Below are 27,233 nucleotides of genomic sequence, written 5' to 3'. Positions count from 1 at the left end.
CCGCACCTGGCGGTTTATTATATTCTATATTCTACAGGATTATAGATTAATTAATTGTTTAAGCCTCTTCAAAAGTATAATTGATAATAATAAAAAGAAATAATACAGCAGAAATAAAATAGCAATGAAATTGGTGAGTCTCCTGTGATCTAACTGATGGGAATAATGGTAAAAATCTAGATTTGGCTTACTGGGATTTAAAATGTGTAATAAAATATTAGCTTATACATATTACAGTACTACTTACTAGTTTTCAAATTTTCTCACCACAAATTTACATGAAATGTTGGGTTGACTTAGGTTTGTCACATGAGCAGAGTGACAGAGTCTAATGACTGGCTGTGAATTTGCTTACTCCTACGTTTGACCATAACTTTGTAGGTGTGGTGAATAAAAAAAAGAGAGAGAGAGAGAAGGAACGGAGGAGCGGGTAAGGAAAGGAGACAAGGGTGCCACTAAACAGTGTTGGGTCGTGGCCTGCTGTATTCAGTCGACTCTGTTCACCTCCATTCACAGTAAATAAAAGCATGGAGGCTCTGACTCTCGGGATCTAACACCGAGCAGCAGGGGGTAAAGACACTGCCGCATGCGCTCTCCTTTTCACCAAAATACACAGGAAGGAAGCAGGACAGCGCTGAACGCTTTGCCACTTCAACTGAACTCATTTTACGTCAAAGAGAGGATTGTAGTTGGCGACAGGAGCGGGGCAGCCCGCCGTGCTGAGCATGAAGCGGGTGGCTGTAGTGGCCAGGCACAATGGCCTCGTCTCTCCGCTGGGGAACAACAACTCCGGGGCTTCTAGCATCGTCTCACCGCCCCAGCCGAGAGCCACTAGTATCTCCGCTTGTACAGACAGTGGTACCGGCGGTGGGATGGACGGCCTGCTGGATTTCTCAAAAGGCCCCACCGTCAAAACGGAGCTGGTTTGTAAATGGATCGATCGAACTTCCTCGAGGCAGAGGCTTGGGCGGACGGCGACATCCGTCTGCGACCAAACTTTCAGCTCCATGCACGAACTGGTGGACCACGTCACCACCGAGCATGTTGCTGCGGGGCTCGAGACCCTAAGTCATGTCTGTATGTGGGACGAGTGTATGCGCGGCGGGAAGGCATTCAAAGCCAAATACAAACTCATTAACCACATTCGCGTGCACACCGGGGAGAAGCCTTTTTTATGCGCATTTCCCAACTGCGGCAAGATGTTCGCACGCTCCGAGAACCTCAAGATCCACACGCGCACGCACACTGGTAGGATTTTATGGTTCTATGAGTATACACAGAGAGCGCTGTGACAGTCATTCTAATCTTAAAATCCGCGTCATCGGTCAAGCCTGCAGCCTCCTGACAGAGATGGAGAACAGAGGTTTATGGAGATCGTTCCCAGTTTGTTGAGAATCGCCTCCATGTTTATGTAGGCTCGGTTCAGTGTCGATTCACACCCGCCCTTTATTGCTTCCTTGTTTCCTAGAGGAATAACGGGTCGAAACTGCAGTTCAGGAGTCATGCAAGGTGACAGGAAGCAGCACAAAGCAGTTGGATTATGAGAAAGAGAAAAGGAGTACAGAATCAAATGAAATTGAGAATATGCATATTGAGGCAAAGGCTACACAAAGGCTGTAATCATCATTTTAATTCCAAGTCTTCCTAAAAATGTAGTTTGCAGAAATTGTGTTGTCATTCTAATTACCCAGAATCAGACAAATCACATTTTGACAGCCTTTACAGTTATTAGTTAAACCCAGTTGATTTATCAAAGTGATGCTGTATCAGTGATACTATATCAGTGAGACAATTAGTGTACCCAGTGCTGCTTTCTACCTAGACTTTTATGTTTATAAGCTTTAATTAATAGCTTTATAAATGGTTAATAAATAATTTAATAATACTGTATAGATCAGTTATTATAGATGAATAAGAGCTGCCTTTGAGTTTACAGGTTGTGAACAATCCCTTTGACTGCTGTCTTTCAGTATCTTTTAGGGGGTAACCCAAGAGAGTGTCAAGGATATTCATCATAGGTCTGTAAACAGACACGAATGATGTTGTCATAATGATCACATGCTCATCTTAAACTTTCAGGCTTCCAGGACACCCCACCAAAATCCATTAGTTAACAACCGTCTTTAACTGAAGACTTGATTATGTATTATTTTAACTAACTAGCAAAAAGTGCCTGACTCATGTTAATTGTTGGTGTTTTATAAAGTGAGAAATCTCATGAACTAAAAGACAAAGCAAGTGCAATGATGGAGGATGTTAAATGCCAGCCATAGAGAATTTCCACAACATTGCAACCCTAAAAATGGTCTTATTAATAGCAGATAACAGGTTTTAAGTTACATTTTATAAACCCATCAGTTAGAATGTATAATTGTTTGACCATTGTATCTTTAAGATGGTTCTTGTGCACTTGTTGACAAAGATTTGGATTTTGTTGGTGGAGAGTTTTATTAATCTCCATATTTCTGAACCATAGAGCAGCACTGATTTATCATTGGTGTTGTATATCCAGCACTTGGTGTTTTGGCATATTTCCTTTGTGTAACAAAAGCTGTTCTAGCCTTCCCAGTTTGATCTTGAATGTCTGCATCTGTCCCTCTATCTTTTCTCACAACACTTCCAAGGTAGTTGAAGGTGCTAATGCCTTCTAGTCCTTCTTGTTGGATGGGTCATCGCTGGTGTTGATGTGCACTTGTCTGTGTTGATGGTGAGGCCTGTCTTGACTGACGTTTCTGCAAGGTTTCTGCCAGGTTTCTGCCAGACACACACTCTGTTTTCATTGTAGCAGAATAGCATCAAAATAAATGTATGCCAAAATGAATTGGAGGAATTCCATCCCACTGTTTTATTGAAACTGAATTGTGTTGAATTTTAAAGCTCAACCTATAATCTCTTTATTTCCCCTGTAATTGTAACCACTAGTTACAGTGGAATGGGTTAGATGCCAATTACATAGTAATACAACAATATGGCTGAGAACTGTATCACGATATAAGCATTTTATATCGGTCGATATCGATAATTATTGATATTTTATGACCTATTTAAAATAAGGACCAGGAGAAAAATACATTCAGTCGGCTAGGATTTAGGAATGGCGGCCCGCCACTCCTAAATGAATGTAGAGGAAACACTGCTTAAGTATGATACGGTTGTGAGACATTCATTGACTGCGGTTAGTTATTGGTTTGATTTATGGTTTACAGTCCCATATTGTGTGTTTATATTGATTGCTGACAGTGGCTGATCAGGCAAATTATCAGTTTCTAAGGGATGTAAATGGTTGCCCTTTGTGTCCTTATAATTAGACAATTTTCCTAAACATGATTTGCTTGATGGTAATATCTATGAGAAAGCTCAGCATTCTTGTAGTTTTTTAGCTTCCATTTTATAAGTAATATTAAACATTATTCAGCCATAGCTAATATTTGTCTGTTTTGTATGACCTCCTCTCTCTGTCATCTGCTGTGTCTGCAGTGTATCTAGTGACAGGAAGAGACTAGTAGTCTCACCGTGTTTAAAAAAAGTGTTTTATGTAATTTTTCTTCTTCAGTGAAGGCCTTATCCAACTTAAACTAGATGTTTCCCTAATGATGGGTATGTGTGTCTTTTAGGGTGGGTTCTTTCTCTTGCAGATTCTCTCCTTGCCACATTTTCTATCTAATCTGCTCCCTCTTTTGATCTTCATTCACATCAGGGAGACCTCCTCCCCTCTCCTGTTTCCTCCAGCTCTTTGGGTTCCTGAGCTTCCACAGCCTCAACTGCTGGCTCAGTGTCAACTTTTATGCTCTCCCTGGATTCCTGTAGCTGGAAAGGTGGTGTCTCTGGATAAAGACTATATTCTTCCACTGATTCTTCAACTCTGTCTGTAATGGGCTTGCCCAGCTGTTGGTCACAGTTAATTGGTCGCCCTTTTTTTTCAGTTGTCAGATTGCAAAACCTTAGAATATCTTGATTGTCTGTGTATGCAGGGCTCTCACTCTACAACAGCAGAGAGTAGGAAGCCACGGGGTAGCAACAAGTCATGATGCAACACTCTTATCAGTAACATCAGTGTCACAAGGAGCTGTGACATTCACGGGCAGGTCCCTCTCTCGCTTTCCTACCCTGTAGATAGTCTGGCCCCATCTGGTGGCTATTTTGTGTTTCCCAAGGATTCAAACATTCCTCACTACGGTATGGTCTCCATCTTCCAACTTAGACTCTCTGACTGCTTGCACTATCATTTGCTGTCCAGTAACTCTCTGTGAGACTTTCTTTGAGGTTTTTGATGTGGGATTCTTTTCCCCTTTCTTCAGGCTTGAGTTCAAAAGCAACATTGATTGGTAAATTGGGTTGTCTCCCAAACATCGGTTGGTATGGAGAGTATCCAGTTTTATTGCGACAAGAAGTGTTTTGTTACATCTCTCCACTGAAGGGATATGGTGTTATCAGGGTTTTCTTTATCCCAAGCATACTACAAAGCTCTTTTATGAGTGGGAATTTGAAATCTTGGTCAATATGCAGCTGTTCGGGGTATCCATTATAGATGAAGGAATGATTTCACAATGCCTTCTTTTAGATGCTTCTGATAGACAGCCTTTACTGAGATACGAACTGCTCTATCTGGTTGTTCTCATCCTCAGATTTGTGATCTGTTCCACTCGATTTGTCTTTCCAGCTCTATACTGTATGTGGAAATCAAAGGTTGAGAGAGCAGCTAACCACTAATGTCCTGCCACATCCAGTTTAGCATTTGCCATGGGGCGGCTGTGGCTCAGGAGGTAGAGCAATCCTCTACCTGTCATAAGGTCAGTGGTACAATCCCTGGCCATGACAGCCTACATGTCAAAGTATCCATGAGCCCTTCATACACAGACATATTTCCCCCAATGCTGTGCCATTGGTGTGTGAGTGTGTGAATGTGTGACGCTCATAATGAGCAAGTGGCTCAGAGCACTGTACAAATGTGTGTTTGAATGGTTTAATGCAGACTTGTAAAAGCGTGTTGATTGTCAGACTAGAAGCGCTAAATAGTTATGTACCATTTACCATCTGGTACATAAAGACATACGTCAGGGGATTGTTGTCAGTTATCACTGTGTTCCATAAAGGTCGTCAAAGAATTTGTCAGTGACTACCCACATGAGAACAAGGACAAGGGGGCGTGCGGGGCAAGGGTAGCAATGTATCAAGGTGGCCTTGGCCATATTAATCTATTGAACACATACATCACACTAACCTCTGCAGTGGTTGGTACTGCTTCTCTTTGGCATCTGATGTCAGATGGTACTGATGATGATGCTGTTGTTTACTTTTTGTGTTCTGAAACCTCTCTCCAAATGCCTGAAGGAATTTTCAAATTCACCAGCATATTCAAATGTCACAGCAGTCTAGTAATGTCCACCATGAAGGCCAAATCACACAAACACTTGCTATCACTGAGTTTCACATCATGTTTTCCCTTCATCTTTATGAGTTATTCCAGACAAACTGACACCCTGAAACGGTTTTACTTCATTCGATTCCAGCAGCTCCACAGTAACAAGCCACTCCTTCGTATTTCTCCCTCTGAATTAGGTTTTAGCTTCTTAGCTATAATCTCACTCACTACAAAACTTGCCTGCATAAGACTGTCTTTGTCAGAATGTGGTCTGCATATGTTTGTAGCATACCCTGTCAAAACAGCTTTCTCACCTGCCTGTATGGTAACACACTTCTTGCTGACTTAACATCTGTTATACATTTTTTCGTTCAGAAGAGTATTTGTACGATGCATTTGTTTGTTGACACTGGTTTCTCTACAGGCTATATGTTTCAAATTTATGTTTTAAAACACATCCAAAACATTTGTTCCAACCAGAACAGGACTTCCTCTATTTGCCCTGCAGTCAGGCATGATAAGTGCAAAGTTCAGTTTCTCCAGCAATTTCTACTGGGAAGAAGATGCTTAACGCTGTGTATCCCAGATGGGGTACAGCCTGGTCACCTGCTCCCTCCATATCCTGAAGGTTGTGCAAAGGTTTGCTTGACTGTGAGGTAGGATCTCATGGTAATCCGGTATCTAAAAATAGCAACGGTATCAGTTTCATTACCGTCATTTAAAAAATGCTGTGCATATAGGTCTATAGGGGTCTAACATAATTGTCATCGTCATAACAAAAATGAAGTCCACTCCATTCAATGTATCTGGTTGAATTTTTACTCGAGGAAAAGGTGACTACGCAAAAGTACATACTACAAAAAGAACCTGAGCAGTTTTACAGGTGTTTTAACACAGGTATGTCCAGGCGCACATATGGGCGCGTCTGGGCAGAGTACTGTTATCTCGTCCAAGCACACGGAGAAACTCCTCTGTTGAAAACACTTTTTCAGCCTTTTTTTCCGCTTGCTATTGTTTTTAGCTCTCGTAAAAGGACGAAATGCAAATAAAACAGTAAAATAACACTTCGGGCTGCTCAGCAGAGTCCTCTGTGAGCGCTCAGCTCTTTCAAGAGACAGAGCGGTGAAACTAACTGCGTGGTTACGCCGGTCAATAGCTCAGCGACCCGCCCAAATTCACCATAGAAACACCAATGACGATCCAGAAGGAAGTAAACCCAGAGATAGGTTATTGCATGAAGAGCGCTCCCTCCATTCCAGAAACCCCCTCCTTTTTTCTTTTTTTTTTCCAATATATTTATTAAGCTTTTTATATTAACACAACGATAGAAGTAAAACATCAACAACATCGCACAGCACAACGTTGGCCTACACAGCAAGTACACATACATAATTCAACACACCTGGACAGTATAATGAGAGTGCCTGCTCAATGGAAACAGGAGCAATATTAAAAAAAAAAAAAAAAGGAAATACACCCCGGATCACAATTCTGATCAAGTTGTAGGTACATTGTTGTACAGGTACTGAAAAAAAATACAGTCAGAGGCTAGTCAGGGACAGCACTTGAGAGCACTGAGGCCACTGTGGAATTAGAGAAGCGAAGATATGGAGTCCAAATGTCCATAAAATGTCTTTCTGATGAGTGAAGCAAACAGGTCAAGTACTCAAGGGGAAAACATTCCATAATTATCTTATGCCAGTTTGATTTAGTGGGGGGTTTGTCGCTTATCCAGGACAGAAAGATGTTCTTCTGCTGCAGGATGTTATACAATCTGGTAGAATTGGCGTCCACAATAGTATCTTGACTGGGGTAACCCAGGATTAAAGAAAGAGGGTCCATGTGTAACACAGCACCAAATATATTTTCCAGATCTTGCAAAACATCCATCCAATATACTTGAATTTTAGGACAAGACCAAATACAACATTGCAACATTTTAAACATGCAGATGAGAGGTTTCATTTTATGTCTTTTGTTAGGAGAGATTTGTAAATGGTGAATAATCTTGAATTGCAGCAATCTGGCACGGTTACACACAGAAATTTTCTTTGTTTGAGTACATATCTTAGTCCATTTATCCCCATCAATGCTTACACCAAGTTCACGTTGCCACGTCAACATAGCATCTTGTACATTTATCCCATCTGTCTGGCTTAAAACATTGTAAAAGCGAGTAATGCATTTCTTAGCTGGGCCAAGGAGGAGTAATTGTTCAACTGCAGATGAAGTGGAATCAGTATTGAGAGTAGTTTCCTTGTTTATAAAGTCTCGAATCTGTAGGTATTTGAAAAAATCGTGTTTGGGGAGATTATATTTTTCTTGAAGTTGTGCGAATGATAACATGGATGCTCCCTGAAATAAATCACACATCCTCTTTATACCTTGAGCTGTCTAAGTGCTATAGCCAAGATCCATCATGCCTGGTAAAAAGTTAGGATTGCCCTGGAGTCAATGGAGATGTTTGTCCTGACCTCCTTTCAAGCTTTTGTGTAATAAACCATGCTTTTAATGTATTAGATATTATAGGGTTGTTTTTATAATGGCTCCTGACTGTCTTTAGGTCTTTAAGGGCCAAAAGGCCTGACAGGGAGCCTGAGGTCTGTGATTTTTCTAGACTGAGCAAATCAGAGGTAGAATCCTCCTTGACCCAATCGGCTATAAATTTTAAATGGGATGCTAGCTGATACCATTTGATGTTGGGAAGATCTAGACCACCCTTCGAACTAGGCAGCTGTAGTTTTGTTATTTTTAGCTGTGGCTTTCTCAGGTTCCAAATGAAGTCACTCAACCATCCATTGAGAAGTTTCAGTACCTTGCCTGATAAAAGTAGTGGGATCATTTGCAGGGGGTATAATAATCTTGGTAAAATATTCATTTTGATGATGGAGACTCTACCGAGCAGTGACAGAGGGAGCGGGGACCATCTGTTCAGGTCTTTCTTTATGGAGTCTAGGAGGGGGTTAAAATTAGCTTTAAACATTTCCTGAAACAAAGGAGTAATGTTGATGCCCAGATAGACAAAACCTGTGACTGACCATCTAAACGGGAATGACGGCAGTGCGTTAATCCTGTCTCTAAGGCCTCCCATTGGCATTGCCAAAGATTTTGAGAAGTTGATTTTATAACCAGAAAAAAACACCGAACGTAGTGATTACATCAACAAGACATGAAACAGAAGTTTCAGGCTCCAGCACGTAAAGTAAAACGTCATTGGCGTAAAGAGAGATTTTGTGTTGGACCCCACCCACATTTAAGCCTATTATTTCAGGGTCTTGTCTTATGGCCTCAGCAAGAGGCTCTATTGCAAGAGCGAACAGGGCGGGGCTAAGAGGACAGCCCTGACGTGTCGACCGATGAAGTGGGAAGTTGTCAGATCTATAGCCATTGGTAATGACTGCAGCCATGGGCTTTTATATAATAGTTTGACCCATTTGATGAAATTGTCTCCCAAATTAAATTTATGTAAGACATTAAATAGGTATGACCATTCGACACAGTCGAATGCCTTTTCTGCATCCAATGAGATGACCATGCTATCAATTTGCTGTGTCTGACAAATGTTGATAATGTGTAGAAGCCTCCTAACATTGTGACTAGAACTCCTACCTTTGATAAAGCCTGTCTGATCCTCTCTGATAAGAAAAGATAAAACCTTTTCGAGACGTAATGCTAAAATTTTGGATAATATTTTAATGTCCTGATTCAGAAGAGCAATAGGCCTGTATCCTGAGCAGTCTTCAGGGGACTTTCCTTTTTTTAAAATTAAAGTGATATCGGCTTCTCTTAATGAGTTGGGAAGGCTATCAGTGATAAAGGAATGATCCAACATTTCTAAGAAGGAGTCTATAAGCACATCTTGAAATTCCTGATAAAATTCACTGCTCAAGCCGTCAGGCCCTGGTGCCTTGCCCCGTTGAAGGCATTTAAGTGCTAATAAGGCCTCTTCCCTGGAGATGGGAGCATTTAATTCACACTTTTGGGAATCAGAAATGGTTGGAAAGGTTAATCTCCCTAAAAATGATTCCATCCTGTCTTTGATACCCTCAGGTTGGTCTGATTCATATAATTTAGCGTAAAATTGCCTAAAGGTATTATTGATGTTTTTGTTATCAAAATGGCGGGTGCCATTCCCATCTAAAATTGAATAAATCACCTGAGAATCTGTTTTAGTTTTGGTCAAATGAGATAAATATTTACTGGGCTTATCCCCATACTCATATAGCTTTTGCTTTGAGAAGAGAAGAGCATTCTTTGCCTGTTGGGTTAGCAGAGTATCCAGAGCAGCCTGTATGGCACACTTTCTCTGCAACAGTAACGGGTCTGATGTTGAACAAAGTACACTTTTAATATCTGACAGTTTTTTTTCAAGTTTTAGGTATTGTTCTGATTGTTTTTTCTTTTTTGAAGCTGAATAGGCAATAATTATACCCCTGATGTACGCTTTAGAAGTTTCCCACAGTAAGGATGGGTTGTGGGTAGATTGTGAATTAATAGACAAAAAAATCCTAAATTCGCTTTTCAGATAAGAGATGAATTTGTTGTCTTTCAGGAGACGCGCGTCAAATCTCCAGCGTTTACTTTTAGTTGATTCTATGTCAAGAGACAGTTCAAGGAGCAGTATTGCATGATCACTAACCACAATATTGCCTACTGAGCAGTAAGATACGCATTGCATCACAGTCTGAGGTATGAAAAAATAATCCGTGTGTGGCACTTGTGAGGAGGGGAGTAAAAGGTAAACTCTCTATCAGATGGATGTAATATTCGCAATGCATCAACCAGGTTGATTTCCCCACAAATTGACAAAAGGGCTCTAGCCTGGTTTGACGGGAGAATTTCGTGGGGGATGTCTATCAAGTCGAGGGTTAAGTAGACAATTAAAGTCGCCTCCCACCAGGGCAAGTGAAGAAGATACTTCTGCAAATTCTGAAAATGCTTTAGTTAATAAATCTGGTGAATAGTTAGGTGGGCAATAAAGATTCATAATAGTAATTTCTTTATCATTTAAGACACCATTTACAATCACGAATCTTCCATACTTGTCCTATATACACTTTTTTAATTGTAATGGTAGATTCTTGTGAATCAACATAACAACCCCTCTGCTACTCGTGGTAAACGAGGAAAAGTACACCTGGCCAACCCAACTGTATTTAAGTTTGAGATGCTCATTGTCATCAAAATGAGACTCCTGTAGTAGAGCCACATCCACTCCCTCCCCTTCAGTAGAGAGTAAACCTTTCTACGCTTCACATTACTCCTCAAACCCCTTTATTCCATGAACAGAGTTTTAACTTAAGAGGTGGCATCTTTGTCCAAATATGATGGCATGATACATTGAACCGTGAAAGACCAGTACTGTGCATGAACTACAAGAGACACAGAACCATAACAACAAGAAACTAAAAATGTTAGAAGAAGAAATAAAATGTTTAAAGAAAAAAGGATGGATAATGGGGGTCCTTCCCCAGATTGCGGGGGATTGCTGTTCTGTAAGCCATCTCCATTAGAGCCAAGTGAGCTTGTCACATTATGCGAACAGAAAGAAAACAAAGCAAGTGACATAACCCAGTTGACCGGGGCTCACAGCAACACCCAATTATTTAATCATAAACAAAACTATTCTTAAAGTATAAATCGTCATCTAAAAGAGATAGATTTTAACTGGATGGACACTCTAGTATAATTAAGCAAGGTGGCATCTTAACATACATTATGACAGCAAATAGTCATTCACATGAATAAAAGATAAATCAAAGAGTATAGTCACCGGAGTATATGACTGAGTGACCACGCTTAGCTCTCTGTGGTCGGAGAATCCGTCATTCCTGACGTGCGGTATTGGTAGCGAAGGACAGAGCCTCTGTGGGGGAGAGGAAGGTTTTCTTGGTGCCGTTAAACGACACTTGCAGCTTTGCGGGGAAGAGCATGGAGTAATCAGCACCAATTCGTTTGAGATGTTGCTTGGCTTCATTGAACTCTTTCCATTTACAAAGTACTGCGGCAGATAGGTCATTGTAGAAGGATACTTTTCTTCCCTCCACAGTAATATCCCCGCCTGTTGCTTTACGCCGAACCGCTGCCATCACTCTCTGCTTGTCTGGAAACGTGTGGAAACGAATGATTACCGGGCGCGGACGCTGGTCAGACCCGGGCTTGGGCATTAGAGAGCGGTGAGCCCATTCTAGCTTAACTCGCCCCCCGTCGGCTTCCATGTCGAGAAAATCCGGTAGCCAATGTTCAAAAAAGTCCACAGCATTTCTCCCCTCCATTTTCTCAGGCAGGTTGAAGATGCGGATATTTTTTCGCCGTCCTCTGTTTTCCAAATCGTCTATATGGTTGAGGAGGGATTCAACTTTTTTCTCCAGAGCTGTTATGCGATTAGCTTGCGGTTTGTTAGCGGTCTCAAGTTGTAGCATCCTAGCCTCTGCTTCGTCGGTCGTTAGCCCTCTTCAGCTCAGTAGTATGAGAGAGCACTGTTTTAGCTAAAGGTTCAAGTTTGTCGTTAATAGTCGCCATTAGTTTCGCGGTCATCAAGTTCAACGCTTTAGCGAGCCCGGGTTCAAGCTCTGCCTCCTCGCTGTCTTCTTCATGCTCGCAGCCATGTTTGGCTAGCTCCATAGCCGTGTCGTCAGTTGGCTTTTACGACTTATTAATCTTTCCCTTCGGCATCGTTTGGTTTTGTTTCGACCAGAAGTGCTCAAGGGTCATACCACTGCACTGTTACTACAAAAAAAACCCCAGTGTAGTTAAGAGAGATTAATAAATATGTAGGGTGTTGGCGGAGCTCCCGCAAAACCGACTGTCTCCTAGGCCGTCATCACGTGACCCCAACCCCCTCCTTTTTATGTAAACAAGCAGGACCTTCGTGATTGATCTCAAACTAACACAGAGTCATAGGAGGAGACATTAGCAACGTTTTTTCGGGCTGGAATATAACTTTTGACCACAAAACAGCAAAGGTAAAACATACTTTATAACTTTAAGTTTTTTTTCTGCTACTTTTTGGCTGCTAGCTCGCCGAGTTTTCGTCACACAGTGTGCAGGCAGACATCTTCGTGATCATCAGACTCTCTGCTTTCATATGATAACGAGCTTTTGTGGTCTGCGTGAAGTGGTGAAATCAGCAGATGGCGTACCTTTGATGTGCGATATTTTCGTGCTTTCGTTACATGCACATATAATTACACATCCATCCATCCATTTTCTATGCCGCTTATCCCTTTCGGGGTCGCGGGGGGGCCGGAGCCTATCTCGGCTGTCAATGGGCGGGAGGCGGGGTACACCCTGGACTGGTCGCCAGCTGCTTTCACACTCACACTCACACCTAGGGGCAATTTAGAGTCACCAATCAACCTAATGAGCATGTTTTTGGTCTGTGGGAGGAAGCCGGAGTACCTGGAGAGAACCCACGCATGCACGGGAAGAACATGCAAACTTCACACAGAAAGGCCCGAGAGGCTTTTAACTGAGTTTCTCCCCATCATACTGGTATGCTACAAGTTAGGACTTGTCTTCTTCCCATGAGCATTGACTGTCTGAACTGTGCGCATGTCACGCTGCCCTGCAAAGTGATTTTTAATTAGTCACGGTAATACCGTATACCCCAGGAAAATGTGGGGAAAGTTTGACGGTATCAAAATTTGGATACCGCCCAACCCTACTGTGAGGCAGGGGCGGACTGGGACAAAGTGGATCGTCACAGAAGTGACCCAGTCCAAAAGGATGAATGTAGCTGAACTCCTGAATGAACTTTGAGCTCTGTGTATGTATATGTATGAGGGAGAAAGAGAGAGATTTAATTATTGGTCAATCTTCAAGATAAAAACAGCAGCTTCGAAACTGAAAACTTAAGAGGGATGATGACACATGAATGAGGGAGAGGGCTACATACACAATGTCTTAAAAAGATACCTGCGTATACAGGTATTACAAACTAGAATACAAACAAACCTGGCCATAGAACATTAGCCAAAAATATGTTATTGACGTTTTGTCATTGTCAGATTACTAAGGGCTTGGGTTGCTTTACTCATTACAAGTGTTCTGAAAGCAGTCCAGCTTACCACAGGTTTTACTGCATGTCCCTGTTCAATATTGCCACCACCACCACTGTCATCAGCCACGGGAGCTGATGAAGGCCCTGCCATGGCAAACATAGCAGAATTTTTTGCGCATTTGCAGTGTTGGCTTGAAGAGCCAACTTCCTGTCTCGCAGTTTCTCTGCACCTCCTTTTCGTTTTCTCTCCATTCTCGCAGATCCTAACACATTATGTTACCGACGAAAAAGAGGGGAAGTGTTTCATGATATGATTGGGCGAGATGAGCCCCGTCACGTGTCAGTGAAGAAAATAACCGCAGGGGCGGTCGGTGTTTACAAACAAACTCTTGCGCTGACTTTTTTTTTTTTTGGTCAGACCAATATTTAAAAAAAATTTAAAAAAGTGGCCGACTGTAGGCCCAAATAGCACGTTGGCCCACCAGGCAAATGCCTGGTATGCCAGATGGTCAGTCCGTCCCTGGTGTGAGGGCAAATGGAGCTTGTGGAATGACTCTAACACAGTTATCACCTGGGAGCCAGTGTCAAGGAGGGAGGAGCATTATTGCTGTATTTGGCTTCTCACTCCTGCAGTTTTGCTCTCAGGTCTTTGTATTTCTTTTTTCTGCTACTTTTTGGCTGCTAGCTCGCCGAGTTTTCGTCACACAGTGTGCAGGCAGACATCTTCGTGATCATCAGACTCTCTGCTTTCATATGATAACGGGCTTTTGTGGTCTGCGTGAAGTGGTGAAATCAGCAGATGCCGTACCTTTTTTACCTATTTTTGTGCTTTCGTTACAGGTGCATATAATTTCATGGGGGTATGAATTATGTCTTGTTTGGGTCCCAATGCTTTGTAGAGGCTTTTAACTGAGTTTCTCCCCGTCATTCTGGTATGCTACAAGTTAGGACTGGTGCTTCTTAGCGTGAGCATTGACTGTCTGAACTGTGCACATGTCACGCTGCCCTGCAAAGTGATTTTTAATTAGTGACGGTAATACCGTATACCCCAGAAAATGTGGGGAAAGTTTGACGGTATCAAAATTTGGATACTGCCCAACTCTATTTTGAACTTTTTTTATAAGCTGTAGCCACTGCAAGTAATGTAAGAAAAACTACAGGATCCAGTTGTAAACCGGAAACAAAACAATGGGCATGCCCCACGCACATGTTTGGTCTTGCCTGCTAGCTAGCTGTAAAAGAGTAGGCTACCGGTTTGTGTGGATGTCAAGTGTGAAACGCCGAAATGGATGCAAACAAGATTCTGAATGGAAAGTTGCCAGATAGGTCAACTGACAAGACCAAAGTTATCTGTGTGTATTGTTGGTGTGAACTGAATTATCACCGTAGCACATCCAGTCTGAAATACCACTCGATGGCCAAACACACGGCCAATACGAATTCTCCACCGCCTCCTTGTCAAAACCAGGTGACAATGGATGGCTTTCGACAGAGGCATATGGATGCTATTATGTTCAAAGGAAACTTAAGAAAGGAAAGTTTAAGCCATGGTTTAACTGCACTATAGCAGAGTCCTAGTTTACAATGATGTGCACTTTGTAACTTTATTTTGTATCACCCTGTTTTGATCCCTTAGAAAGGGTTGTTGAAGGGGCTTTTTTATAACCAAGTATTTATTTTTTTGTCATCTGTTTATTGACAGTGTTAAATTGTGTGAGATTCTGCTTCAAACGTGAATGACTGCTCAAAGTGAGGATGTTATTGTGAAATATAACACTACACGTTGTTGTTTTCAATCATAAAAGAATTGCACAAAGCAAGCCTATCCACTTTTCCATGTTGATAACAGTATTAAAATTATAATTCAGGGGTACCACAAGGGTCAGTGCTTGGACCCCTTCTCGTCTCAATATACAACACCACACTTGGTGCAGTCATCCACTCACACGGCCTCTCATACCAGTCATATGCTGACGATACCCAGCTCCTCCTTTTGTTCCCGCCGAATGACCCCACAGTCTCGGCTCAGATATTGGAATGCCTCGCCGATATCTTGGCATGGATGAAGGAACGACACCTTCAGCTTAACCTGTCAAAGACTGAGCTCCTTGCCATTCCAGCCGGTCCCTCTTTACAACAACAGATCAGTATCCAACTTGACTCGGGTCTGCTCACTCCCGCAAAATCTGCCAGAAACTTGGGTGTCTTGATTGATGACCAGTTAACTTTCAAAGAGCATGTGGCCTCTATTGCTCGGTCATGCCGATTCACCCTGTACAACATCAGGAAGATCAGACCCTACCTGTCTGAGCACTGATACTATCACGCCTTGACTATTGTATTTCCTTAATGGCAGAGCTCCCAACATGCTCGCTAAAACCTTTGCAGATGATACAGAATGTGGCGGCTTGCCTGGTATTTAACCAGCCCAAACGATTGCATGTCACTCCACTCTTCATATCCCTCGACTGGCTCCCAGTTGCCGCCCGCATCAAGTTCTTGATGCTTGCATACAAAATTGCCACCAAAACCCCTCCAACCTACCTGAACTCCCTCATTCAGGTTTATGCTCCCTCACGCTCATTACACGCTGCCCAGGAATGGCGCCTGGTGTGCCACCTCCAAAAACCCCTAAGTCTCTATCTAGACTCTTTTCTTCTGTGGTTCCCAAGTGGTGGAACGAGTTACCTAACTCCATTCGTTCTGCAGAGTCCCCTGCAATCTTTAGAAAAAAACTAAAGACCAAGCTCTTTACTGAACACCTTGTTCTTTAATAATAATAAAAAAAAGAACCTCTATCGACTCTATGCACTTTTTGCACTACTTCGCAGCATTGTCTTGTTGCACCTATGTCCATGTCCAGTTGGACCAGAAAGTTGTGTTAGTGCACTTATTCTTGTTGTTCTCTCCCGTCTAGAACCTTGCTTGTGTTGTATGAAAATGTCATATATACGTCGCTTTGGATAAAAGTAGGGTTGTCCCGATCCAATCAGGTGATCAGAAATCGGGGCCGATCACGTGACTAAAGACTTGATCAGGTCGGACATTATGTCCCGATCAGGTATTGGATAATTAATATATATATATACATATGTATATTTATTGTTATTTGTAATCACATTTACAATATATGGGCTAGTGATTAAAAATAAATGAGAATAAAATAGTATTTATTAACTACCAACGTTTACAGGCCAGGTCTGTGTCTGTGACAGATGCCACTGAACAGCGCATGCGCGGAACACAGCAGCACGCAGCAGTTTGTTTTGAAGCTGAGGTGCATGATATGCTGCTACTATGCCTGCTGTGTGGAAATATTTGAAAGTGAATGACGAGAACAATTGCGCTGGCTCACCGGCAGCCGGCAACCTTCTTGCTGTGAGGCACGCGCACTACCTGCTGCGCCACCGTGCTGCCGCGTCTGCCAAATGACTAATTGTAATTGTAATTGTACATATGGGACAATTTGTGATAATATGCACTATGGAGGAATTTTGGCCCACTCTTTTTTGCAGAATTGTAATTCAGCCACATTGGAGGGTTTGCGAGCATGAACCACCTTTTAAGGTCATGCCACAATATCTCAATTGGATTGAAGTCAGGACTTTGACTAGGCCACTCCAAAGTCTTCATTTTGTTTTTCTTAAGCCATTCAGAGGTGGACTTGCTGGTGTGTTTTGGATCATTGTTCTGCTGCAGAACCCAAGTGCGCTTCAGCTTGATGTCACGAGCAGATGGCCAGACATTCTCCTTCAGGATTTTTTGGTAGACAGCAGAATTCATGGTTCCATTTACCACAGCAAGTCTTCCAGGTCCTGAAGCAACAAAACAGCCAAAGACCATCACACTGCCACCACCATATTTTACTGTTGGTAAGATGCTCCTTTTCTGAAATGCTGTTACTTTTACGCCAGATGTAATGGGACACACACCTTCCACAAAGGTAAACTTTTGTGTTGTCAGTCCACAGAGTATTCTCCCAAAAGTCTTGGGGATCATCAAGATGTTTTCTGGCAAAACTGAGACAAGCCTTTATGTTCTTTTTGCTCAGCAATCTTAGAATTGTGCCATGCAGGCCATTTTTGCCCAGTGTCTTTCTTATGGTGGAGTCATAAACACTGACCTTAACTGAGGGAAGTGAGGCCAGCACTTCTTTGGATGTTGTTGTGGGGTCTTTTATGACCTCTTGGATGAGTCGTCGCCGCGCTCTTGGGATAATTTTGGTCAGCCGGCCACTCCTGGGAAGGTTCATCACTTGTCCATGTTTTCGCCATTTGTGAATAATGGCTCTCCCTGTGGTTCACTGGAGTCCCAAGACTTTAGAAATGGCTTTATAACCTTTTCCAGACTGATAGATCTTAATAACTTTGTTTCTCATTTGTTCCTGAATATCTCTGGATTGCAGCATGATGTCTAGCTTTTGAGGATCTTTTGTTCTACTTCACTTTGTCAGGCAGGTCCTATTGAAGTGATTTCTTGGTTGAGAACAGGTGTGGCAGTCATCAGGCCTGGGTGTGGCTAGAGTGGCTAAAGTGATAAACCACAGTTAATTTATATTGGGGGGTGTTAATATTTCAATTTGATGATCTGAAAACAAGTGTGTGTAAAAAAAAAGAAAAGAAATCAGGATCACTTTTTCACACCCATGTACAAGCATCCTCCATTACATCTAACAGCATGTAAACTGCAAAATGTGGCAAGCCCCTTTTTCATTTCCTTTCTTCTGTTCTTACCTGTGTCATGTACAATATTACTCTTAAAAGAAGGGGAGGAAGTGAACATGATTTGAGCTTTTTCCACACTGACATGTACAGAAACACAACCCTGTTTCCAGTTGGGACACTGTAAAACGTACATACAAACAGAATGTGATGATTTGTAAAGCAGTGAAATCCCATATTTAATTGTTCATAGCATAAAGACAACATATCAAATATTGAAACAGGAATTTCGTCGTTTTTGAAAATTATACCTTAGCTTAGAATTTGATGCCAGCAACATGTTTCAAAACAGGGTCATGTTTACCACTCTGCTGCACCACCTCTCCTTTTAACAACACTCATTAAGTGTTTGGGAACTGAGGACCAATTGCTGTAATTTTGAATGCGGAATGTTTTTGCATTCTTGCTTGATGCACGATCAGCTGCTGAACAGTTTGGGATCGCCTTCGCCATGTTTTATGTTTCATAATGTGTCAAACATTTCTAAAGGGCAAGTTGGGACTGCAGGCAGGCCAGCTTAGCACATGAACTATTTCACTCCGGAGCCATGCCGTTGTAATACGTGCAGAATGTGGTTTGACTTTGTCTTGCTGAAATAAACAAGGCCTTCCCTGAAAGAGACATATACTTGGCAGCATATGTTGCTCCAAAACCTATATCGTTCAGCATTAATGGTGCCTTCACAAACGGGCAGGTTATGCATGACATTTACATTGTGCTGATAACAAGCTGGATGGTCCCTCTCCTCTTTAGCCCAGAGGACATGGTGTCCATGATTTCAAAGAAGAATTTTTCTCTTCTAAAATGAGCTGGGGGATCAGAGAAGGCGGCTGCATTTCTGGATCTGGTTTACATAAAATTTCCTCTTCTAATAAGAGTTTCAACTTGCATTTATGGGTGCAGCGATGAACTGTGTTCACAGACAGTGATATTTGGAAGTGTTCCTGAGCCCATGCAGTAATATCCACTGCAGTATCATGTCCAAAGTAGTATTGTCTGAGGGATGTTTTTCAACAAACACATGCTTTCATGATGCAGAACGATCTTTTTAATGCATTTCAGTCTGGATTTTGTCCACACCACAGCACTGAGACTGTATCTATCAAAGTTTTAAATGACATACATCTGAATAATGATGCTTCCAAAACCTCAATCTTAGTATTATTAGATCTCAGTGCTGCCTTTGATAAAGTTGATCATGACATACTTCTTGACAGACTAGAAAAGTGGGTGGGATTTACTGGCACTATACTACACTGGTTCAAATCCTATTTACAAGATAGAGACTACTTTGTGTCAATTGGTGAGCATGCGTCTGAACGAAAAAAGATGATGTGTGGGGTGCCACAAGGGTCCATTCTCAGACCACTTCTTTTCAATATCTACGTGTTGCCCCTAGCTCAGATTATGGAGCATCATAATATTTCTTATACTTACGCAGATGATACACAACTTTAAATTTCTGTGTCATCACATGATTACAGTCCCTTACTTTCACTGAGTGAGTTCATCAAATCAGTGAGTGGATGTGCCAGAATTTTCTTCAGCTTAATGCAGATAACACAGAAGTGATTGTATTTGGCCCCAAAAATGAAAGGTCAAAGATCAGTGCTCACCTTAACTCAATGACAACACCAGATGAAGCCAGAAATCTTGGTGTAATTACTGATTCTGACCTGAATTTTAACAACCATTTAAAGCTCATTACCAAATCAGCATACTACCACCTGAAACATATAACCAGAATTAAGGGTTGTCTGTCCAAAGAAGACATGGAAAAATTGGTCATGCATTCTTTTTCAGTAGGTTGGACTATTGCAATAGAGTCTTTACTGGCCTAAACAACAACAACAACAAAACAAACAAACAAAAAAAAACAATAAGGCAACTACAGCTGATTCAAAATGCTGCTGCACGAGTCCTTACAAACACCAGAAAAATGGACCATATCACACCAGTCCTCAGATCACTACGTTGGCTTCCTGTGAGTCAAAGAATAGACTTTAAGATCTTACTGTTGGTCTACAAAGCATTAAATGGTCTAGGACCAAAATATATTCTAGAGTTATTAACTCCATATGAAGTATCCAGATCTCTCAGGTCATCAGGGACAGGTCTGTTGTGTGGTCCCAGAATCAGAACCAAGCAAAGTGAAGCAGCTTTCAGTTATTATGCTCCTCACCTGTGGAACACTTTGCCTGCACACCTGTCAGTTCATTTAAATCAGGGTTGAAAACATCATTACTTGCTAAAGCTTTTACTTAAAGTAAATATATCTGCTCAATGATTTCAATCATTCCAAATGCTAAATTATTGTCTTCTACTGGCTTCTGTTTTTAATTTTCCCTTAAATGTATTTTATTTTTTATTTTTCTATTCTCTTGTTATTCTTTCTTTCTCTTTAAAATCTATTTTCAATTTATGATTTTAATGTATTTTTATGCTTCTGTAAAGCACTTTGAATTGCCTGGTGTATGAATTGTGCTATACAAATAAATTTGCCTTTGCCTTTGCCTTTGAAAGATTCAGCCTCTCTGGGAGCCTCTTTTTTATACCCAATCTTGTTACTAACCTGTTGTCAATCTAATGTCATTTTCTTTTACCATTTCACAACTTTTCCAGTCTTTTGTTGCCACTGTCCCAACTTTTTGAAATGTGTTGTTGGTATCAAATTCTAAATGAGGATATAATTTTCCAAAAAAAACAATGAAATTTCTCAATTTCAACAATTCATATGTGGTCTTTGCAAATCATCACATTCTGTTTCTATTTATGTTTTACAGCATCAAAACTTTTTTGAAAATAGGGTTGTATAAACAAGAAAGAAATATGTACCCCAATTAAGTTAATAAATAAACCAACTTCTTACCTCTTGTAAGGTATACCATTGCATATATATATCCTACCCAATTCTTCATGTATGAGAACATTCCCAATATGTTGTCTTCATAAAACACTCATAAAACACAAGTGTATGGTATTTTTTTCAGTCTTGTATAGTATTGCTAACCCAGACACCAGTGTTATCAAGCTTTCACCCAGATTAAGTCAACAAGTAACTCGTAAAGCTTGTAATTTACAAACTTTAAAGTGTTTTGCTCTGAGATTAAGATCTGATTGGGCCAAGTAAAATAACACCATGGGTACTATAGGAACATTTGCAAACAAAATTTCTAAAGAATCCTCAGAATTTCTCACGAATGCCCTCCTTCCAAAACTCATTTACCTGGACACAGGGACACATACAAGAAATAATTCCTTTGCAGCTCGTTACATTCAAACACCATAGGTTAAATTGCATTCACTGGCGTTAAAGAAAGAATAGATGTGTATGTCTGAATATATGTGAGTGGTGGGGAGTGGAGAGTATCCTATCAACCACACCAGTTGCTAGAGGCCCATTCTAGACTGTGACAATGACGATGTTGTATTTGTGTTACAGGTGAGAAGCCATTCCAGTGTGAGTTTTGCGAGCGCCGCTTTGCCAACAGTAGCGACCGAAAGAAGCACTCACAAGTCCACACGGCCTCAAAGCCTTATGACTGCAAGGCCATGGGCTGTACCAAGTCCTACACCCACCCCAGCTCTCTGCGGAAACACATGAAGGTTCACATCAAGTCGTCACCTACCTCTGAACCCCAAGATGTGTACGACTCCTTCCCTCATCAGCTCCAACAAGCTCATCAAGCTCTTATTGAGCCCCTCGACCTTAAAATTAACCGCCTATCTCCATCACATATCAACAAAAACGCTCATTTTCCTCTTCTGTCCAATCACGAATTGGATATCAGCTCAGCCAGTGAAGTGGGTCATAAGCTGCTGCTACGGAGTTCATCTCCATTAGCAATGCCTCTTGATCTCTCCCTTTCAGGCCTGAAGAACCAGCTGTCCCAGAAGCAGCAGAGTGGCAGGATCTCGCGGAGGAGCCAGCGCTCAGTCAATCCAGCTTTACCTCAGTTGTCTAACATTAAGGAGTGGTATGTCTGTACCAGGACTACATCTCCACACTTTCCTCTTCTTCACCGAGACCACATTAAATCAGAACCTAGTGATGATGAGGAGTACATCACGTAGGGTGGAGGGACTAGTGAATTTAGATGTGAAAAACAGACATCATGTATTGTCAGAGCCAGGTCAGGCCAGAGAATGCTCTGTGGAATCATAGTTGCTGTAGTTTTCCGGAACCAGCTCTTGTATGGTTCAACAACAATGGCCCTTCCAAAATGGAGAAGGCTGTGATTCGATTAGAGGTTTTACTCTGTCACAAATACAAGACTCAGCTTGGACATCTTCTCTCTCTGTGGACCAAAAGTAATTCTTATGTGTTGCCAGAAGGAACAAGAGGAATTCCATCATTATGGTTATCAAACAAAATGTTAAACATAAAATTGCAAGTTATCTAATCAGTGTTAGCTATCTAACCTGAACTAACATTGTACAAATGGACCGGGGAATGTTGGTGACTGCTCTGCCTGCTGTTAAAGAATATGAAGAGGGTGTGTGTACATGATGACCTCTCTGGAGAGGCATATTATTGACCAGTTTATCTAAGAGCTCCACCTAATTTCAAGGGCTAAATTGTCACTGATGTCCGCTGTCATGATGACACAGCAGGCCAAAAACAGCAGGCACACAGGATTGAGGCAAGTGTGGATCTGTTAAGGCCTCATTGTGCTTTAAACAAAAACTATTGTGTACATTGTCTGAAAGTTATAAAAAAAAAAAAATGTTGGAAGCAGCTGATTCTGCTATTGGAAAAAGGGTTTCAGATGTTTGGCAATCTAAAGAGCACTTTGTGTGAAGCAAACTGAGGCCTTTACTAATAAACCATTGGGAGTAACTTGTTCAGAAGTGTTTCATGTGATCACGTTCTAATTCAACACAGCAGCCAGCAGTGAAGCTGCAACCTGGAGACAGCGGGACTAGTCTTGCTTTGAACCCTGTGGACCTTTCAGTGGGTTGATCACCTGCATCTGTTTACACTCCATTTGCATTTTAGTCAAGACCCCAGGGTTACCAAAATTACCATATATGTCACATCCATATTTGTTTAACATGACAATGTGTATTCAATAAAAAAAGACCTCTACTATTTTCCGTTTGATCAAATGGTGCAGCCATAAAAGGTGACATCTTTTGAGTGTTGATGTAAGTATACTGTCTATGAATCAAGGAAACAAGTGGAAAGTCTTGTGTAAGATTTTGGTACAGCTTGAAAAAATCTGAAGTTACTGCACTTTTAATGGTTAATAAGTGGCATTTACCAATGTATATTATCCATGCACTCATAGCCCCTTTCAAACTGGATTTGAAGCTGGGATAAAAGAAAGCCTACCTGAAGAAGACTTAAAATGTACAATGACAGAGGATTTAAAAAATATATCTTAGAGAAAGATTGTAATGTATTACAACCCGGGGCCAGGTGTATAAACAATGTGTACACATAAAAACCATGCAAACACCATTTCTCACACATAACTATTATTTATAAAAGGAGAATGTGTGCACATCAGCATACTTCAGACCAGGCATACACATGGTTCTCAAGATATAGCTGCAGGTGATATGATAAAGTGGACATGAATTCATGTAGACTTTGAGTAAAACAATATTGTTTAGGTTGTTGTGACAGATTGTGTTATGTTGAAGTCCACACAGTGTTCTATGTTCTGTTACTCAAAGGCACACTTATAAACTTAATTTTAAATTATTTGTGAAGCACTTTGTAAAGTCTGTTTCGATATGAGTTCTATAAATTAATCAGTGATCATCTTTCTGATGTTTAACAATGATGATTGGGATGGTTTACATGTGCATGTGATGGCTTAGTGATACAGGTTCTATTAATAGCTACAGCTGTGTGTAATGACAGCTGCTGTTGAAGAATCTCAGTGATGCAACCCAGTTGGTGAAATTGCAGTTTATCAACAGATTTAAAGACTGGTGGAGCAAGCAGAAGGATCAATTCAATTCCTTTATTAGTCCCGCAAGGGGAAATTCCAGATATATGCAAAAAAATCTTTAAAGGTGTTTCTGCGTTCATTTATGGATAACTGTGGGAGTGAAAATGAGACAAGCAAACACAGGCCCAGTTCAACAATGACTGAGAATTAGAAAACAGAATCAGGCATATATGTGACTTTGTAAATCTGATTAAAAGAACATGCATAATTCTGTCTTTGTGTATACACAGTTTTAGTCATGAATCTACACTGTTTTATGCATCTGGCCCAGGTTTTTACAACCAGGGTAAAACTGAAAGTGAGTGCACCAAAGTGTCACTAATAATCCCTCATTGCACAAGAAAACTGTGTACATAACCGCAGTAAGTACAGTGGGTCAATGTTGAAGCAGGGTTTGTAAACTTGGATGTTTCCAATGGATAGTTTTGGGAATAATTTTACTGTTCATCTTTGGTTTTTCTTCCAAATACATGTGGCTAACATTGGTTGTCTGAAAAAAATTTCACCATGTCACCATCTTCTCAAGCTATTAATTTGGTCAGTACATTAATTTAGTGAGAAGAATGATGGACAAAACAGCAACAGTAATACACATGTCAAACGAAACACGAATTTCCCTTAAAACTGTAGGCTGGAAGTCTAGAGTATAGAGAGTCCATGTACTTTTTATACTAAGTGCAGAACAACATTTGAAAGCAAGGGCAGAATTGTGTCATTGATGTTTTAATTCCCAACAGCAATAATCTCTAGATATGAGCAAGCAACCGCTTGAACCCATTTTATGAGGTTTGTGTTATCTGCATGGTTGGAACATTGGAGCAGTGGAAGGCCCTGGGTCTGAATCCTCCAGCTGGGGCCTTTCTGTGTGAAGTTTTACATGGTTTCTCTGTATCTATGAGGGTCTTCTCCCGCAGTCCAAACACGTGCGGATCTGATTAATTGGAAAACAGAATTTCCTGTAGGTGTATGTGTGAGTTTGAATCTGTGTCCACACAATCGCCGATACGTTAGTCCTGTGTTGGACTGATAACTTGTTGAGACATAGTAGGCTATTCCTCGCATGCAGTGTTAGCTGAAATAGGCTCTGGGGGCCAGATGTGTGAACCTACCCCACTTCCTGCACATAAACTGGAGCTTACACAGAAACAATGTGCGCACTTCAAGCATATATCAGCCCAGGCACACACTCCGTTATAGTGCAGATAGCTGCGGGTGAAATTATGAGGTGGACATAAAATTTAAGGTGTAACTTCATGTCGTAAAACATTGTTTCCTTACAATTTCAACAATTGTGCTATTACTTACAGTATACACTGTGTTCTGTAGAATGTAACTCAGTAGCACTTTTATAAACATAATTTCAATTATTAGAGTGATACATTATTGCTCCATATAAACAATTGTTTCATAAGGTCCTGAATTGCAAAGCTTTTTGAAAAGCCTGATTCAATATGAGCTCTATATAATAAACACAGATTACTTTTAACATTTAATATGGCAACATTTGATAAATTAGTGGTACGGGCACTGTAGTCACAGTCGTGCATAATGGACTCGCAGAGTAACAAATGAATGGATGGATGTTTACTGCCTACTCAGATTCCTCCCAGTAAGCTGCTTGTAAGGTTAGTGCAGACATTTTTCAGGATCCATCATCAATGTATTTCCCAGCACATGACAGATGCATGTGAAACCCCTTTACACCAACCTAATGACCTATGTCCATCTGTTAAAACAAGAAAAAAGGCAGTGTTTCATATAAACTGGCCCTGAGTGTTTGCATAAGTGAAGACTTTTACACAGAAACTTAAAGCACTCGGTTGTGGCCCTTAAACCAAAAGATCCTCACAAACAAACTGAACCAGTGGTATATCAGTTAAAAAGTATATTTCTATGTTTTTTTTATGTTATGATTAAAAATTATAATTGTAAGTCACATTACTGGTTGGTGACACTAGAAAGTTTCTGATAGGTTACTTACTGATGGTGAGTAAAATTGCATTTTTCATGCAGGTTCACTGGTTTATAGCATGAATCACATGCAGTCTTTACACAGCAATACAAAAAAATCTATAATGAATTCCTCATTGAATTGTTTTTCCTCATGCACAACAAAATGTAATTTGTCAAATAAACAATTGAAATATTAAAAACTTATTATTAGTCTTTTATTAAGCACATACATATTGCATTTAGCCGGCGACAAGTATACCTCAATTACTTAAGCAGTCTTTACATGTCTAGGACTGTTTTTTAAATAATGAGTTTTTTTGTTTGTTTGTTTTCATAGATTGGTGACATATATTGGTTAGTCATACCATTTGTGGCTAAACATCTTTATTTTAATGTAAGTGTTACAAAATATATACATAGAAGTAAAGAAAGCAGTCACTTTAAAATAAGTAAATGAGGAAGTATTCACTGTTAATTTTAGTTTTTATTTTATTAATTAATTATTTCATCTGTGACCATTTTCTTCCAACCACAAAAAAGGCTAATCCTAACCCTAACCCCAATAGCTGAGTAACTGTAGTATAACTACAGTTTAAAACAATTTCAAATTAGCTGTTCCCCTATAAATCTGCATCGTCATGAGATGGGGAGGGGAGGGGAAAGCTAAACAAAGCAAACAAATAAACATTTTACTTATGCAAAGTTTTCAAACTTTCCTCAATTTTTGGCTTTTTTCTTGTTATTCACTGGATAGTTTTACTTCTTCAGGACTCTGAAAATTATTCAGATAAAACAAAAAGCAGTGCATTAAGGTCACACGGAGTGACAGCTGAATGGATCGATATTTACTGCTTACTGTGTGTGAAACACCTTCACACCTAACTTGATGACCTACATCTATCTGTTAAAACAACAACAAAAAAAAAGACAGTGTGTCATATAAACTGGCCCTGTGTGTTTACATGAGTGAAAACTTTTACATAGAAACCTAGTGTAAAGCACTTGGTCATAGTCCTTAAACTATATAAAATATATTAAACATATAAAATAAAATTCCTTAACAAAGCATGAAAGGTGGGAACATTACTAGTCACAAACATATGATTGCTACTTGAGCAGGATTTTGAATGCATCATTAAATGCCATCTGAATCCATTTCATTTTTTTTGCTTTACTGTGACTGCTGTTTATAGAGTGGGCTTTGGAGAATGGAGTACAGTAGGGTCTAAAAA

General features: G+C 40.6%; 1 protein-coding gene across 1 annotated transcript; it reads left to right on the top strand.

Annotated features, from left to right (window-relative positions):
• Nucleotides 1-498: 498 nt before the first annotated feature.
• zic2b (zic family member 2 (odd-paired homolog, Drosophila) b) lies at nucleotides 499-26,198 on the top strand. The gene is made up of 2 exons (XM_070977857.1): nucleotides 499-1,248; nucleotides 21,528-26,198. The coding sequence occupies exons 1-2, from the start codon at nucleotides 726-728 to the stop codon at nucleotides 22,157-22,159; spliced, it is 1,155 nt and encodes a 384-aa protein (XP_070833958.1). The 5' UTR covers nucleotides 499-725; the 3' UTR covers nucleotides 22,160-26,198.
• Nucleotides 26,199-27,233: the final 1,035 nt, after the last annotated feature.

This window comes from Chaetodon trifascialis, chromosome 13, assembly GCF_039877785.1.
Source record: "Chaetodon trifascialis isolate fChaTrf1 chromosome 13, fChaTrf1.hap1, whole genome shotgun sequence".
NCBI lineage: Eukaryota > Metazoa > Chordata > Actinopteri > Chaetodontiformes > Chaetodontidae > Chaetodon > Chaetodon trifascialis.
This window is presented reverse-complemented; position numbering and strand designations above follow the sequence as displayed.

Coding starts and splice junctions, on each gene's coding strand:
- zic2b (XM_070977857.1), top strand. CDS start 726: ATGAAGCGGGTGGCTGTAGTGGCCAGGCACAATGGCCTCGTCTCTCCG. Junction 1,249..21,527: donor CCACACGCGCACGCACACTG/GTAGGATTTTAT, acceptor TTTGTGTTACAG/GTGAGAAGCCATTCCAGTGT.